Below are 17950 nucleotides of genomic sequence, written 5' to 3'. Positions count from 1 at the left end.
TTTTAAGCTTTCCTTGAGCAGTATAAATTATTTTCGTTAATACAACTTGCCTAACTTTGAGAAGGGTACAAATTAACTAAAAAAATTGTGAAATGAAACAGTAACAAAATTAAGCAACTAGAGAACTAGCAAATGAAAGTGTTGTACTTGATTGTGGTATTTCAGCGTCAAGTTACATTTAAGAAATACACACAAATTCATTCGTTGTTATTTCGGTGTTGTGGTAACGACCCAACAAAATCGATAAAACACTGCTGACCAACTAATCATCATCGTCACACCATTCGAAAATGAATGTTTGTTTACATTTTTCCGCTTTTTAGCGCGTTTTAAAATGCTTGTGCTGCCACGTACGGCTGGGTGACGAAGTACAGAGCCTGGTACCTGGTTCGCCCGTTATAAACTGCTTGATACTACGACGCTGTTCCAACTATATGCCAGTGCCCCCGGCTGACGTGGTATGGCCACTCACGTAAGGCTGTTCCAAACACTGATCGCCCAATCATCTGCTTGCTTTTGTATTTATCCGTTGTCGCTGTTCCAAGCTGACGTCTGTGCCCCGAGCGGTGTGCGTAGGCTTTAAAACTTCGCCTGTTTGTCATATCTATCGAAACATTATGCCGGAAAGGAAAATAAACGCCGTAGTTTTGCGTATTTTTACACTATATTTTTGGGTTTAACATTATAACGTGAGCGTGTGTAAGCTTTTGTTTGCTTTAGTGCATTTATGATTAATGTTTAGTGGCGGCAATGTTGCGGTGTTTGTTTACCAGTGACGAGACAAGTCTTTTACACAGTATTTAAATTTCCTGTAAAAACATTGCGATTTCGCATTTTAATACTAAATTTCGTGGAAAAACGCTGTGTTGTGGCGATTTCGCGTAAAAACTGTATTTTACAGTGATTTCGCGTTTATCGTCGTTTAATCGCAATCGCGAAAAGAATACGCCCGTTCCTAATACGCAGTGATAATTTTTTTATAAATAATTTTTGCACTTTGACTTGTTTATAACATCGACCCAAGTTTTAGATATTGTTTATTTGGGGAAAAATGACTGTTATATATGCGTCTAGTCAGTCATAACCCCACTCAAAGAGTCGTTAAATAATTGTATCTGACAGATTTGCAATGTTGTAAAATGATTTTCTTTTTGCTACATGCGGGAATCAACTTTTATCATCGATTCTCGATTATCGATTAAGTAGAATCGGTAGGTATCGATGAAATTGGGAATCGGTTTTCCCATCCCTAATATTAAAATTACTCTATTTTGATGGAATATGTATTAAAAGAAGAAATTATAAAAATAAAATTATATAATATCAAAACATCTTCTTTAAAAACAAAATTTGACAAAAATTTTTAAAAATTAAGCTATTGTCTGTAATAATTATATTTGTGTGGTGACCTTTGTCAGTAGTGAAGGTCTCCAGGTGGAAGAGCTGACAAGTGCCCAGCTGCGGCCGTCCAATGTGCGCGTCTACCGAGCCCACGATGTCGGCCTGGGTGCAGCGAGCGACGCGCTCTAGCACCGACGCCTTCACGTTCAGCACCAGGGTGATGTTTAGGTCCATGAGGAACTCCTGGGCCAGTCTCGACACGTTGCGCTGCACCAGGACCAGGTCTGGCCGCAGGTTGGCGATGCGAGCCACCACATTACGCAGGTACTCAAACTCCTATAACATGCAAATGTACACTACACATCAGGGACGCAAATCTGTAGGATTCCAAAGGGGAGCCTGCGGAAATTTCCAGGCAGGGCCCGCGTGGCCCGAGAGTTTTACATGACACATCTGGATAGGGTGCTTCTATGTTCTATACTGCCCATATTTTGGCTTACATGCATGCAATAAGCAAAAAACTTTAAAATATACAGAAAGTTTTCCATATGACATCGTTTTGACATCAAACACGTTTCACAGTCACACTTTTGCAACTGCAGGCAGGCCCCCTCAGTGAGGGGCTTCTTAATTCCCTATGCTCCGATGTCTGTCACTCATCGCCCGCTATCGCTCGTCAATGGGACACTCACCATCTTAACTTCACTACTCTCGCAAGCCAGCCTCCTCATTTATATAGCTCTCAGCTCTGCCATGCAAAGGTCTTGCAGACCTTCCATGTGTTGTATCAGAGTAGACGTAACACTAAAAGCTGTGAGAACAAAGGCGTTCTAGTTATGCCACTTCCCGAATTCTCAAGGGGAACAGAGAAGCTCCCAGACTTAATGGGGAACGAGAAGTGTGGTGATGTTGTCATAAAGCCACCAGTAATGCAAAGTCCATGTAGGGGTAAGGGAGAGGCAGTGGAGCAGGTGCTACCTGCATAACACTCCTTCAGGAGATAGTGGGGGGAGGGAGGAGCACCTAGGAATCCTGGCATGTCGACCTGGCAAACCAGCCATGTCCCTAGCAGTCTCGCAACAATATTAACTAAGGTGTTAAAAAATTCCAGCCGTTTAGTTGTTTGTTCCATGAATTATATCCACATGATTACATAATGCATTAAAAGTACATACAATATATTCAGGAATGGTAATAGGATAGGTATGAAGAAGAACACTAAAAGACCTAGTGAACTTCTGATTTGTCAGTGTTTAATGTTTGAATTTACTACATTAAAAGAATATGTACTGTATGCGGGTGTTATCAGGTAGAAGATAAACATGGTTTTTAAAGGCTTTAAAACATCGAGAACATGTGCATACATCATGGAAATTTCAAGGGGGATGCAGCATGAAACGTCAGAAACCCCTGCAAGATAAAGCAGCAGGAAGTGTGAACAGAGATCACAAGAACCAACAGCAGATGTGAACCTGCATCATGACGGGCTCGAGGGAGAGCAGTCGCTCCTCGTCCCGCTGGTACGCGATGGTGCATCCCAGCAGCAGGATGCGAGGGTTCATCAGCATGGTGTTCATCGCTCTGTGCGCCACGTTCTTGGTGCACACCACTCCGTTCACCACGGAGCACTCGCTGCGGCTGCCCCCGGGGACCTTCTTGAAGCGCACGTACCTGCAGCACATCGTCTCCCTCTACAAACGATACACTGAACAGTACGTAGAAAAACACAACAGGAAAAAAAAAACTTAAAAAATACTTTGAAATATTGGAGGATGAAACAAGAGATTTGCTTCCACTGGAAGAAAAAAAAAACTATGCACAGCTAAAATGTGCTACAGTACATGGTTTACATCAAAAAATTTTTACAGTTAGAGACCGTGGATACTAGGTGAATATCATTTAAAAGTCCTACTTGTACCATTATTACCACCAAAATTCAAATGTTAAAAATGTTTTCATCACAGGCAAGTAACTACAATATTTGAAAGAAAACTAGCTTAAAAATTAACAATCTTTTTCATAACTTAAAAAAAAAATTCTGGACATCAACATTTTTAGTCAAAACTCATAAGGACAAGAGGGTATAGGAAATATTGGTAAGATTGATCCTATCACTTTGCCTCACACACACGTATACTTGCTAGGTGTGCACTCACACTTTTAAAACCACTTACTTTAAAAAATACATGCTCTGCCTCCAAACAGTATCACTTAACACATTAACTTTAAGCATTGCAAATTCAATGCACCGAATTGTGTTTCCTTGCACTGTGCGTCACGTTTGCGATGACTGTGCATGACTGAATTCGTGGACCCATCACATGCGCAAGAATCAATCTATCTACTATGCTATTCAGTGCAGCAATAGTTGATGTTTCGACGTACTGATTTCAGTATTCCTTGTTTCAATTAATGGCTAGCAATGGAAAAAAAAAATGTGACGAAATTAAGTTATTTTGTCAGTTTGGGTAAGGTGGCTTCGGCCAGCTAATGGAGATTTTGCGGTCACGTAGGATGAGAAAAATGACACGGACATTAGTGGTGATATTTCAGGTGTTGATTATATTTCATTACAATTGTCTTAATATGAAAGTGATGTTCCCAGTACGTCAAATAACGCACAAGCCACAAAAAAAGTAAACAGAAAAAAGTCTTCAAAAATCATTTCCACGTCTGATAATTGGAATAAAACAGGTAAACTTTCTTTGAACAGCCCAATCACAAGCCTGGGTGGTGTGAAAATCACTCCCTTAAGGCCCCTAAATAATGTTACCTTGCCCCCTCTGAGACCTTTTGATAATGAAAACTGTTTTTTACACAAACAAAATGCTTCTTATGAACAGCAGTTTCTCTTGCAGGGCACCACAACCCCTAATTCTGCTTTCAAAAACTGGAAACCAGTAACTCAAACAGCAATGTGGTAGTTTTTGAGACTCTTGTTGATGGGCAAAATCAAAAAACCAAAACTGACCGACTATTTGATGGCAAGGTCAATTTACCCCTCATCATTTTCTGGCCAAATAATGAGCAGGAATAGGTTTCTTCAACTTTTAAATTTTCTGCATTTTAGTGACACAACAGTTGCAGATCCAAACAACAAACTCACCAAAATTCATCCTGTCATTGATTACTTTGCAAACAAATTTTGCTCAGTTTATACACCAAAGAAAATGCTGTCACTTGATGAGAGCATGACTCCTGGGAGAGGTTGAGCGAAGTTCCTAGTTTTCATGACAAACAAATGCGACAAGTATGGCATAAAACTCTATATTTTGTGCAAGGCTGACAGTAGGTACTGTATATTCAGTATGTTCAGGTGATGACAAACCCCATTCCAGAAATAGTTATTGTTCTGGGAGACCTGAAAGGCAAAAGTTATTGTCCTTTCATGAACAATTATTACAACAGTGTAGTTCTGAGTAAAAGGCTCTTTGGGTGTGAACACACACACATGTGGAACACTATGTAGAAACATGGTGCTCTAAAAGATCTTGTTGCTACTGCCAACAATTTGAAAAAGGGAGAAGTTGTGTTCTGTTGAGATGATGATCTTCAAGTATTATTTAGGGAAGAGCAAGCGAGTTGTGAAGATTATCTCAACCATGCACACAATTGCTATGGTTAATGTCCAACCGAGGAAACAGAAGGCTGGCTCTTCCAGTGATGTATAGTGTAGGAAACCAGAGATTATCAAAGTACAATTACATGGAGGGTGTTGATAACCTTGACCAAACTGTCAAATATTAACCTATTGTTCGAAAGACAATGGGATAATCTTGACCAAATGGTCAAATATTATCCCAATGTTCTAAAGACAATCAAGTAGACAAAAAAAGTAGTGTTCAATTTGTTACTGTTGGGGAGCACATAATGCATTTGTAGGATGGACCATAGTTGTGTAAAGCATACCAAGTTTGTAGACTTTCAGAGTGCATTGAAAGCATAACTACATTTGTAGAAAATAACAATTACCAGTTGCCAGATGACTTGGATGATGAACCAGGTGAATGTTATAGTGCCTCACCCGTTAACAAGCCACCAGTGCACGATACTGCATCAAAATTGTAAAGATTTCTCAGGTTGGCAAGAGAACACATACTCAGAGGCAATGTCGTGTGTAATGTCGTGTGTGTGCTGTCAAGGGCTATAAACCAAATCGAACCAGTTTCACTCCTTCAATCCTGCAACATTCTGTTACACCTGTAATTTTTAGTTTACGAGATAACATAGTGTTAAACATTACAAAATAAATTTTGTTGTGGATATGGTAATTTACAGGTTTTTTTTTTTTTTGGCTGTTACTGAGAAACTGGTGTACTTTTAGGCGTGCAATTATTCTACTTACTATAATTGTTATCCATAACAACAGAAGTTAATGACAACTTAAATTTTTATTTTCTTGCACATGAATTTAAGAACTCATTCTTGTTTTTCAAAAACATTTTTATAAAAAGGATTATGTAGGTCTATTTTCTCAAATCAAGTTTGAATGAAAAATTCTTTTAAATGTTGGTACACAGGAACAGTTTTTTGAAAACTGATATGGTAAGTAATATGCTAAATGTGATATATACCATGCTGCTTTTGATGCTAGTCAGTGGCTTCTTTCATAACTCTCCTAAAGTGAATTACTGGCAAATAAAGTCTCTAGCAATAAACCATTTAAACAGTGTCACTAAAAGGGCAAGAAGTTTCTGTGTTCGGAAGAAAAAAATGTGGGGACGCTAGTTCTGTGGATGATATATGATGTTCCGTAGATGATGTTGCTAGAGCTCTTCAAGATTAAATTTGTGATTCTGTATGAAAAACAAATTGTGGGTATGGAAGTGAAAGTTCTGGTAGTACTGCCACACAGTACCTAGCTGATGATATCAGCCAATTAATTGCTTGACACAGGCGGTAAAGTTGGACACATTCAATTTTACAGCAACAACCATTGGACATAATGAATTCTCTGTAAGATGACAGCTAATAAAAAAGGCAGATTATTTTGCAGTATCAACAGACAAATTAAGTAGGCTGCCCAAAGAGAACAAAGGCAGCTCTGTGCAAATCACCATTCAACCACTTTCAACCATTGTCCACATAAGTGCGACTCCAAGGACAATAGCCCCTACCGAGCCCGAATCATAATTTTTTCTTAATTTAAGAGGGTAAATATTAGGGGTGTGCGGGAAAGGAAATTTAGCCTCGGGAAAATTTCGGGAGGGAAAATCTTATTTCACTCGGGAAATCGGGAAAAATCGGGAAAAAAAAATCATAAGCTATATAGGATGCCAGTAGGTATATTTATAAGTTATAGAGTGTTTTTACCACAACAGCGCCATTAGAAAACAGACCTAGTATAATGCTCTGTTTTCATGTAAGAAAACCAGTTCTTCCACGTGTTGAGTGGATAAAGATTCTCTCTTTGCAGATACACCAATCCCTCGCATAGCACGTCTTCAATTAATGCGAATTCAGTTAGCACGATGTAAATTTTACTGCCCTAGTCTCGAATAGCACGTCTGTAAATTTCAGTTAGCACGAAATCGCCACAGGCTAAAAAAAATCTCGGAAACGACGCGACGTCAGGTATGGAATTCGAGGGGGGAAGAGTGGTTTGGAATGCGAGGGGAAAGAGATGCGCACGCAGATAAACAAACACCGGGCCGTACTGTTGATGCCCGGCCGCAGACCAGGCCCTACCGTTGATGCCCGGCTGCAGACCAGGCCGTACCGTACAGAAACCAAAGCAGATGAAATTGGACACGTTTTTTAAAAAAAAGCAAGATGATAGTGTTAATTTCACCCCAGAAAATATTTAACTAACTTTTATGTTTTGTATATGTACATATTGTACATACAGTAAACTCCCGGTATATCGCGCCCCGATTGATCGCAGAATCGGGTATATCGCGGGTCAAACCATGTCCCCCAGTCAGAAATGAATAATAATAATGGAATAAATGGTTGACAGCCGATTAGGATAATTTTGTGTTGTAACTAACAAACTAAGCATCGGGCAGAAAAAAGCCTAGGCGTAGAAAATGTCCGCAGTAAAATTCTAAACAAGATATCTCCGTACATTATTCCTCTATCTTGTAGGGTTTTCAAATTATGGTCCAATCCAGCCCAGTGATATTTTCTGAAACACTAGTTCTTAACGTCGCTTTATCTCACAAATGAAGCATCGGACAGGGGACCTGACCGTCCAGCGATATTATCCAGCGTGACTCGGCTGGGGATTGATGTTGGATAAGCTTGGTTGTCGGCAAGCGCTGGGTAGGGAGAGGCTAGCCGAGAACATGGAGAGAGGTAGAGATTAGAGCGGGCAGAAACACCAGGGGGAGTGGGGGAGGGAATGTGTTCACGCAGCACACAGGCAGAGCATGAGTCACTTGACTGAGCAGCGTCGCTGCGTACAAGGCAAAATCAGGTAGTCCGGTGTTTAAAATTCCACTCCAGAATCTTAATTGGTACTTTACTGGACATCTGTATATAAATGTTTTGTTACAACTTAAACCTACAGACGTAATATTATTGGGTAATTCATTGTATTATACAAGTTCATCTTTTTACTTTGGTATAATGTTTTAACATTAAATAGTAAAGTAAATCGGCTAGCGTATTTTTAATCTTTGCCCAGGAATTCCCAGCGGTCCAATATTTACGTGAACCATACTGTACCACTTTTGCCGTGAGGTAGTAAACAAGTCCCGGAAATGTTTATGTGTAGCGGTCTCCCGACCTTTAAACAGAGGCTGGGGAATATAACACTTGCCGATCCGAGCCGCACACACTCAGCAACTCGACACGGCGTTTGGTGAAATAAGTAAAGACAAAGTTTAACACGGTTTTTAATACGGCGTCACTGATTGCGCTAAAATTAAATTGGCGCAATTTTTGTTTCCCACATGTGACCATTTATAATTTACTGTAAGCATGGATAATAAAGTTTAACCACTTGACACGATAGACAATTCTTTATTTTTTATTGTACGAATGCTAGAATCGTTTTTTTCCTGTATCTGCGGCCTGCTTCTACCAAAGACAAGCTATCTGTAAGTAAATCTAGAATTTTTATTTTGTCAATCAAACTCGGTACTTTGCGATTCATATTCGGTTTTAAGTATCACTACGGCCTTTCTTTTTAGAAGACTTTGACCACAGAATCGTGTGTAACCGCACACACTGCACTTACTTTGTTACGGACACTGACGAAGCAGATACTGTGGCTAACACCACGAGACTGGCAGCAGCAGCTTGTGTGCCGCACGTGTGTATGGCGGCGTGTGGCGCTCTCGTAGGCCGTGCGACAAACTGTGCGCGGCACGCGGAAAAATAAAAACAATTCAACATTTAATATTTATCTTTAAAATTTATTATTTTTATTTTTTCACCCGTGTTTAGTGGAAACTGCGGATGCTTGCTGTGCGTGCTTGCCGACCTATTAGAACACAGGCGGTGTTTTATGCCTTTTGACCTTGGTCACATCGAAACATCGCGGTTATGCAACAACGCGGGTAAAAGTTATGACCCCCGACAACCGCGTTAAATAGGGAGTGTACCCGTATTTTAATGTTATGTTTGTGCTCTAGGAAAAATCTAGATCTGTTTATCTGTTAACTGATTTGTTTACATAGCCGCTTTTATAAGAGGTGTGCATAACAAATTAAATGTTAACATATGGCTGTGTGTTTTAAAGTTATATAAAACCGGTTCTTAATTTCATAAAAGTGTTTTAATTTTGTTAAGTTTTAAACGTAATAACAAAGGATCCAGCTGCTTGCAACAGCAGGCAGACAGACGCGCGCGCGTGTTGAAGGTCACGCCTGGGCGGGCAAGCCAACCTGCTGACTGACGGTAAATATGTTACCACTTATCTCCCGTTACACTGTGCCATGTTTTCTTTATCTAACGTATTCGGTGGTAGGCTTAAAAAGATAAATGATATGACATATGCATTTTCAAGTATTATTCTACGCATTTATATTATGCAAAGATTACTTCCCTACACATCTTGGAACACATTAAATAATTTAGCCTTATATTCATGGGGACTAATGCTCCAGAATACACGATTTCGATTAACACGAACATTTTTAGGAACGAATTAGTCGTGCTAAGTGAGGGATTGGTGTACTATGTTTCTGGCAGATGATATCACTGGAAGGTATCTTTAATCCATTGTTGTTTTGATGGACCTGGTTGTGAAGAATTTGCCATAACGGGCCGTGAACTTAACAATTGTTGCCGTGTCTCATATTCCAACTTTACAGTTGGATGTTGAGTCAAGTGCCTTATGAGACCCGATGTGCTGCCGTAGCTTTTTTTCTCAGTTTTATTGCATGTCTTGCATTTAGCACTAAGTTTATCATTGCTTCTAGCAAAGTAGTTCCAAATACGCGTCTTTTCTTCAGCCATGTTTACTAAACAACTAAACAAAACAACCAATATGTAACGGTAACATGAACTAAATGACAAATTATATTACCATAATTTTGTATTACTACGTGCCCTTGTAAAATTCCCCTAATATTCTGGACCTCAAATAAACATCAGAAAAGTAAATTATTCAATTTAATCTTATTTTCACCATTTATGTGTCACAGGAAAAAAACTGATGGTGCTGCCATCTCTTGTGGGCTGTAACGTAACCCCGCCTCTAAGTGACGCACTGGCCAATTGCAGCTGTCCCTGATAATTACGTCACAGTTTTTGTCTTGATTTTTTGATGAAACAATTTTAGACGTTGTAATACGATTTTATTCCGGCAAACCGAAACATTAATACAAATATAAAATTACGAAATGTGCAATATACACGGGATTTGCCAATAATGCGGCAAAATATTAAAGTAATGTCTCGTTCAGCGTTGCGTTTCAGTCTGACTGCTTATTTAAGTAAGTTTAGAAGATCGTGATGTATATAATTTTCCAGGATATTTTTTTCCCATAAATATCGTTGACATTAAAAAATAATTCCATTAATAAACGTGTTATCTTTATTAAACCGTAAAGCGATATCTTAATTTTTCCTTTTATTGTAGGCCAAACGGGCCGTTGTCACAAATTTTTTGTAACTTAAAACATAATTTTATTCCCGAAAATACCGGGAAAAATATTATTCCCTACCGAAGGGAAAAAAAGCAATGCCCTCCCGAAACTTTTCCCAAAATTCGGGATCCCGCACACCACTAGTAAATATATGTGTAGTTAGGTAAATACTTATAATTATGGATTTAACTAGTATTTAATGAAAATTTTTATGAATGTACCAAAGTTCAGTTTTGGAGACCATACCTTTTGTATGTATTCCATAGTCAATCTCCGACTTAGTTAGTCATTGTTTGCAATTGTCTCCTCCTTAAGATATTCTCTCCTGAAAAGTCTTTACGGAATTACCCTTACTTGAAAATTAGAAAAATTAGAAAATTTATTCCATATTTACTAAACTCTTTCTGATGCCACTTTTGTCAGAAGAGGGATTTACACTGCCTCTTTTGTAACACCAAGCTGCAGTTAGTAGAAAAATTTGTGTTTTATACTGTAGTTCAAGAGCAGTCATTCGCCAGCAACCACAGTGAAGCGAAATGGAAGGAACCTTGTGACAAACTCCATTTGCACCCTCTCCTTCACTCCAAGTGTTATCTTCTCATCTAACACACCTGTGCAGAGGTTCAGGAAGCCCCGGACTAAAGTGGAATAAGTGATGCAGTTTACAGATATGTAGAGCGTGTAGTTTTTCAAATAAGCAGACGTTTGGGAGGCGGTAATTAACAGCTGTCTAAAGTGGCATAAAAGACACAGTTTACAGGCAGATAATGCAGTTTTCCAACTAAGCTGTACCCAATGGCAATATTCAAGTTTGCATCCAGTGCAACCCCACTTTAAGTTTCAACAGTTTTGGTAAATATCATTGCCTTATATTCAGGCAATTTTGGAACTTGTGGGAAGAAACCGAAAAAATATGCCAGTGATTCCAATCTGCGGTGCAGCACACTGCTCTCTTCTAATCTCTTTCACTATTGTTCACCTCATTAAAAACAAATGGAATAACTAAGCTGCAGAAAAGAAAATCAGGAATAAGTTATGTACTAATAGTCTTATTTAAATTTTTTTTTTGCTGTGAGAAAAGTATGGCAAGGTTTTGGGACCGGCCAGAGCTAGAAAGAAAGGGAGGGTTTCAACCCAACTTGTTGATGAAAAGCTTGTTCCTTGCAGGAGGGGCGTGGGAGTCACATTCATTAAAACAGGTCATAAAATAGGAGGGGAAACATTTGTTGTCTGCCCCTGTATGGAACAGCCGGCTTGTCATTTTGCTTCCCATCTTTCAGCATTTGTATTTTTATTTTAATATGATGCTAAGAGCACGTTCGTTGCCTTGTATTGACAGGAAGGGCTCCGTCACATTTATTCATGCTTACGGTATGTCATTTACACAAACTTTAAATGTCTCCCCCCCTCCCCACCCTGGTCAGTACATTTCATTCATAGACTCAATATTAAAATGTTTTTAACACATGAGATTGCAACAAAAAATTGTGACCTAATAAGAAGCACTGAAAACCATGATGCACAATGAATTTCAAGAATATTTTTATCACATCTGAACAGATAAGTATAGGTTTGTGTTACTGTAGTTTACACCACAAAACTTACAGAAAGTATAGAACTACAGCACTTATTTCCAAGTTTCATGTCTGAATTTAAAGGACTGGTATATATAACTGGCTGGATATAAGATATACAGTAGAATCTCGTTATAAAGTACATCAATAAAGCCTCAACTTTTATACTTAGTAATGAAAGTACACTAGAGTCCCGTTATAGCGAGGTGTCACGGTTCCGGGTTTGAGCCTCGCTATAACCGTGTCCTCGCTATAACCGAATTGGATAGATTTTGGCCCCCAAAAATTAAAAATAACCGAAAATAGCATACAAATTGTGTTTAAACCTGTATAATTGGAAAATAACAGGTTATGTTAATGAAATCTTAATTTCTGTGAGCAGATGTGTGAATTCTCTTTAAAACAATACCCCACAAGTACGGATGTGATCACCGGTTGCGTCACAATAACCAGAATACCCTACCACGCCACGTAAGTATAGCATCTCTGCCCGCAATCGATTACTCGGCTTGGCCCGCGGCCGACGCAGCATTGTGCTGCTATCTACCGTATATACTCGTGTATAGCGCGCCCTTTTTTCCCCTCAAGTAAAGGAAAAAAATAAGGATGCGCGCTATACACGGAAAAAAAAGTTTGGGGAGGGGGGGGGGCGGGGAGGAGTGGAAGTCGTTAACTGCCGGGTGACGGGTGACGTTTCTGGCCAGCCCCCACACATACGCACAAGCAACAAGGCCTCTGTTTCACACACACACACACGTGCGCGCGCAAGCTCGCACATCATGGTCTCTTGTTTATTTTTAAACCTCCCCCCCTTTACAGAAAGCCAGCTCAGAAGCTAGTAAAAAAAGAGAGAGAGAGAATGTTGTCACCAATTCTACCCCCCACCCCCCCCCAGGCCATTTTCTTCGCTTCCTCCATTCCTCGTCCCAGCAGCGACCGGTGAGTCATCTAGTTCTCCGCGCCAGCTTAGCAACGTAGCGCGGCACGCCTCCCTCCCTCCCTCCCACGTACCAGTTGTGACGATACAGCGCTTCATTATCTTCCGTCTACACAGCAGAGTTTAAGTATTTTCCTGACGCATCACCACACATCAATTTAAATTATCAGGTACCACAAAATGTTAGTAAAATTTATTTATGGGGAAAAAAATTTTTCAATTTTTTTTTCTTTGGAATTTGTTGCAAAAATCGTGGTGCGCGCTATACACGAGGGCGCGCTATACACGAGTAAATACGGTATTATCGACGCGGGCTGTCTGCTGGCCATCATGTTGGTTCGGGATGTAGTTAACAGGCGGCGCTAGTGTAGCGCGACAATTTAATTCCTTACAAAAACGCAGGAGTGCGGCAACGCACGTACGCCTCACAACGAAATAGTCGCTGGAAAACTATACTTTTTTCATTTAAAGAAACCTGTCAACTTTTTAAGAAAATAAGTTTGGGATTAAACTCAAACCATCACGGACAGATACCCCAACAACTGACCGAAACAAAAGTTACAAGAAAAATGTCCTAGCGATTCGGAAATAAATACGGTAGTGACCACTATTTGTCAGATAGTAAAATAAATAACGTGACGTGTTTGTAAATGTGTCACGACCGAATTAATTCTAAACAAGTTTTGTGAATTTGTGTATTTGTGTATTATTAACGCGATCAATTAGCAACAAGTATAAAGACAGCTCTGACTTTTTTGGCCTAACATAGTTATAAAGAATGTTATTATTCATTAATGCAAATGTCCCAACAATTAATTAAGAGCATTTATATTTTTTTTTTGAAAAAAGTGCACATTGTCATGTTTAATGGCGCGAAAAAATAGATTTTGTCTATTTTCTAAATAATAAGAAATGCGTACAAGTATATGTACATTCAAAGGCTTGGTTTATTCGACTCAAGCATACCTTGGCCTTGAAGCCAGCCAGTGATGCTGTTACGCCCCTCGTGCCTCAAAGTTGAATTATTTTAAATTAATTAAAAAGAGCCTTGGAAACTTGCTGGGTAAGAAAAATAAGAAAATTAAGTAATTGACCAGAGGTGGCACGAGGTGGAGAACAAGATAATTTGGATCTCCCTGACACAAGCAACTTGGGAGGAGTATGGATCTTTTAAGGGAAGAAGGTATATCTTAATAAATTAACACTACACAAGTAGCTTGGTCTATAGGTTCCCTGGTTTATTATTAAGGAATTTTGTGTTCGTATTATTCAAACCTGACAATAAAAATCTTAGTAAATAACAAAGTTAAAGGGGGCGCCCCAGGAGTAATTAAAACAGTACATGTTACACCATAGCAAAAATTATTACATAATAAAAATTTAAAAATCGCACCAAATTTGAATGTCCCAACAATTACATCGCTGATTAGTTTTGTTGATTCTACATATTCTTGAGGAAAGCACTGTTCGCTGGTAGGCTATTCATTTGATTTAAGTAGTTCGTAGCTAGAAAGTGGGGGGGGGGGGGGGATGTTGGTTTAACATTACCACCCGGGTCTTCAAAAAATAACGTCGGGTCGCGGAAACCTCTCTTCTAACGTGACCCGCAGTGGAGGTGCGGGACCACGAGCTGGGAGCGATTTCTCTCTCCAGCACTTCGACCCTGTCTGAAACCCAAATCAAATTCAAAACGAATTAGACTTGCTTCCAGACAGTCCTATACCGTCGGCGCAAAAGGCCAACAAACGGGAAAGGGGGGGGGGGGGGGGGGGGGGAAAGAAAAAAAATTACTCACCAACCAGGGTGTAGAGTTCGGAGCTCACTAGGTGTCTCGCGCCATCAGGATGCCGCGGACCGAGAAATCAGGATGCGCGGACGAAACCGGAATTTTTAGAATTAAATAAGAAGAAATAAAAATTTAACTACGCATGACTTTTCTAAAAACTACCTCTGCCTGGCTACTGTACAAACGGGATCACATCCCTTAAGCAAACTGACTACATTCTCGTGCACGCGAAAATCACCGTTCCCGCAAAAAGCCTCTTAGCGCAGAGGACGTAGGTGAGACGAGGTCAGTAGCCGAGGTCAGAGGGCTGAGTGCCCCGCAATCGGCCAAAACCCCTAATTAAATCGGGCGGTAAGGCCCCGGGTCAAAGGAGGGGGTAGGTTCGGTTCTAAGCCGAAAATTTCCGAAGGAGTCCGAGGCGGTCGTGGCAACAACACGACATGCGCGCTCTCTACCGGACCGATACGAAAACAAAGAACAATCGACTTCTCCGGGCCGCGAGAGGAAAGCATAGTGCCTTATGGCACCGCGACGCTGCCTTCTAGCGGCGTAAGGGGGAACTACTTGAGGTGGTGAGCAGACTTGCCACCAGGTGTCATGAGGGTAAGCTCTGCACGCTGGCGACCAGGCCCGCGGTTACTTTTTTTGCCGCTAGATGTCAGGGATGTGTCTGTCGGACCCGGGAGAAGGTTTTTGCATCAGGTCATCGTCCCGTCCGGTCACTGCTCTTAGCTTAATTTCTCAGAACTAAAGTGAGGAGGAGAGAGAGGAAGGGGGGGCAGAAATAGCCACTAAGGTGGGAACGCAGCTCCACTGGAGACTGCTTCGTGACGAGACATGCTTTTCTCAGCAGGCCTCTACGAGGTAGCAGCTTGCAGCCCAGGAGCTGCTCAAAGCAGTTTTGGTCATGCAGGGAATTAAAATTACAAACTCGGGGCGTGACTGCAGGCGAGAGAAATTTCAACCGGGCTGGCCATGTCCACATTAGACAGCAAAATATCAGATTGGCCCCCTGGGAAGGGGCTTCGGTCCACTGGCACCAAGTTTAAATCGGTGGCGTACACCGGCCTAACAAAAAGTAAATCACCCCCATTAACCACCAGACAAATTAAAAAAATGGAAACCCCAAAAAAAATTTAAAATTATAGAATAAATTAAAAAAGAGACGAAATGCCTAATTTCCGGCACATACTCCCCCGCTTGAATGCGGAGCATATAGGGAAGAAAAAAAAACAACACTTACACTGCTCAGTAAAACTAGTACCAGGTTCGCCTGTATCCTACTACTTATATTCTAACACCTTTGAGACGCGTCCGCCTCTCAGGCACAACATATCGATAACCCTTAAACAAACTTATTAACTAAGAGCTTATTAACTAAGTGGCCACTTAAAACTAATACAACGTAAAGCTAGCATTCTTATTTCTAGTACCATGGATTTTTAAGACCTCGAGGATTTCTGGCATGCGTAATATTAGAGAGTCCCCTGTGTTAGGGGAAAGAAATTAAACACATCTACTTTAAGTCAGCCTGTGTTTTCTTTAGATGGGAGATGTGCGCTCTGGTCACGAATTCTCCTGAACTGGGGTCAGCTAGGCTAACCGTCACTGGCGTTAAAAATCGCTGTATTTGAAAAGGACCTCTCTAGCGGTACGCCAGCTTGGCGGAAAACTTATCCACTGCCTTGCTGAGTGGGTGTGCCTTACAAAGCACAAAATCGCCTACCCTGTAAGGGTTAGGAGATCGGTTTTCGTTGTATTTCTTTTTTCTGCTCTCATGAGCCAGGTTGAGATTTTTACGAGCTCGTCTCCAAATCTCCCTGATGTCTCTCGGATCATCGGGCAATAGGTCATTCAAAGACCAAAGATTTGAAAGAGGGGTATTAGGTCGGTAAGTGAACATGAGTTCGAAAGGAGTACTTTTGTGTCCTTCATGATGTGCATAATTAAAGGCCATTTGCAGCCACACCAAATTCGAATCCCATTTATCCTGCTCCTGCGCATGGTAAGCTATTAGAGCAGACCGGAGATTGCGGTTGAATCTCTCAGCATGCGAGGGCTGTGGATAATAAGGCGAGGTTGTGACGTGCAGAATGCCATGTGAGAAGCACATGTTCTTAAAAATCCTAGCCGTGAACTGGGTTGCATTATCTGACACTACTATAGACGGGACTCCCGACGTCTTGAAGATCTGATTACGTAGCGCAGATACAGTGTTTTCTGCGGTGGCTTTTCGCATGGGGATGAGCCAGACAAATTTTGTGAAGGCGTCAATACACACCAGCAGCATAGTGTTTCCTGTCTTTGAGCGCGGGAAAGGCCCGACAAAGTCGATAAACATCTTTTGCATGGGGCGCTCAGCCACATCTGAAGTTAAATAACCGAAACGAGTGTTCTGCGCTGGCTTACTCAGCGCACAGATTTTGCATAGTTTCACCTGCTCGGTGATGTCCTTGTGCATGCCGTCCCACACGAAATGACGTCGGATACCCTGAATGGTCTTATATATACCGAGGTGTGCGCCCACCGGCGAGGTGTGATAATAATGGAATATCATATTACGTAGATTTTGCGGGAGCACGATTTTGTATGTTTTTGATTGGGGGGTGCGTTTTTGCAACAGCCCCTTAGACATCCTAAAGTATTTTGGCGCCGTTCCTGAACTAAAACGTTTAATAATACTGGAAATGTGTGGGTCAGCTTCCTGCTGGCTCTGTAAATCCTGAAATGCCAACGGAAAGTCTGTCAATAGGGCTTGACATAAGAGTGGTGTTCCTTCGGGCGGAGTCTGAGTTGGGTTTTCGAACATGCGAGACAGTGTGTCCGCTACTATATTCTGTGTGCCCCGAATATGTTGGATTTTGAACTTCAAAGAGGAAATTTTTGCAATCCATCGCCCGAGTTTCCCTAATTGTTTCGGGTGTGCCAAAAGCCAGGCTAATGCCTGATTATCTGTCTCTAACAGGAATTCCCTGTGTTCTATAAATTGGCGGAATTTGTCAATGCCAAATACCACGGCGAGGCATTCTAATTCGTAGATCGAGGAGGCTTTCCTCTCGGCGTGGGTAAGTGTCCGCGACGCAAACGCAATGGGCTGTCTACAGCCTTCGACTTCCTGTGACAGTACTGCGCCTATAGCCACACTGGACGCATCAGTCTGTAAAATGAAAGGTTTGGTGAAGTCTGCCATGCGGAGTACAGGCGGGGAAGAAATCGCCTGTTTCAGGAAATTAAAAGCTTTTTCTTGTTACGGACCCCATGTGAAAGGTGTGTT

General features: G+C 41.0%; 1 protein-coding gene across 2 annotated transcripts in view; it reads right to left on the bottom strand.

The window, feature by feature from the left end:
* Positions 1–17950, bottom strand: part of LOC134530932 (1-phosphatidylinositol 3-phosphate 5-kinase) — a 129121-nt gene that overhangs the window by 76070 nt on the left and 35101 nt on the right. For both annotated transcript variants that reach the window (XM_063366252.1, XM_063366251.1), the window contains exons 12-13: positions 2814–3012; positions 1410–1677 (exon numbers count right to left, since the gene is read on the bottom strand). In XM_063366252.1, coding sequence (XP_063222322.1) covers positions 1410–1677; positions 2814–3012 — 467 coding nt within the window. The remainder of the gene's footprint in view (positions 1–1409; positions 1678–2813; positions 3013–17950) is intronic.

The sequence above is a fragment of the Bacillus rossius genome, chromosome 3 (genome assembly GCF_032445375.1).
Source record: "Bacillus rossius redtenbacheri isolate Brsri chromosome 3, Brsri_v3, whole genome shotgun sequence".
NCBI classification, from domain to species: Eukaryota; Metazoa; Arthropoda; class Insecta; order Phasmatodea; family Bacillidae; genus Bacillus; species Bacillus rossius.
This window is presented reverse-complemented; position numbering and strand designations above follow the sequence as displayed.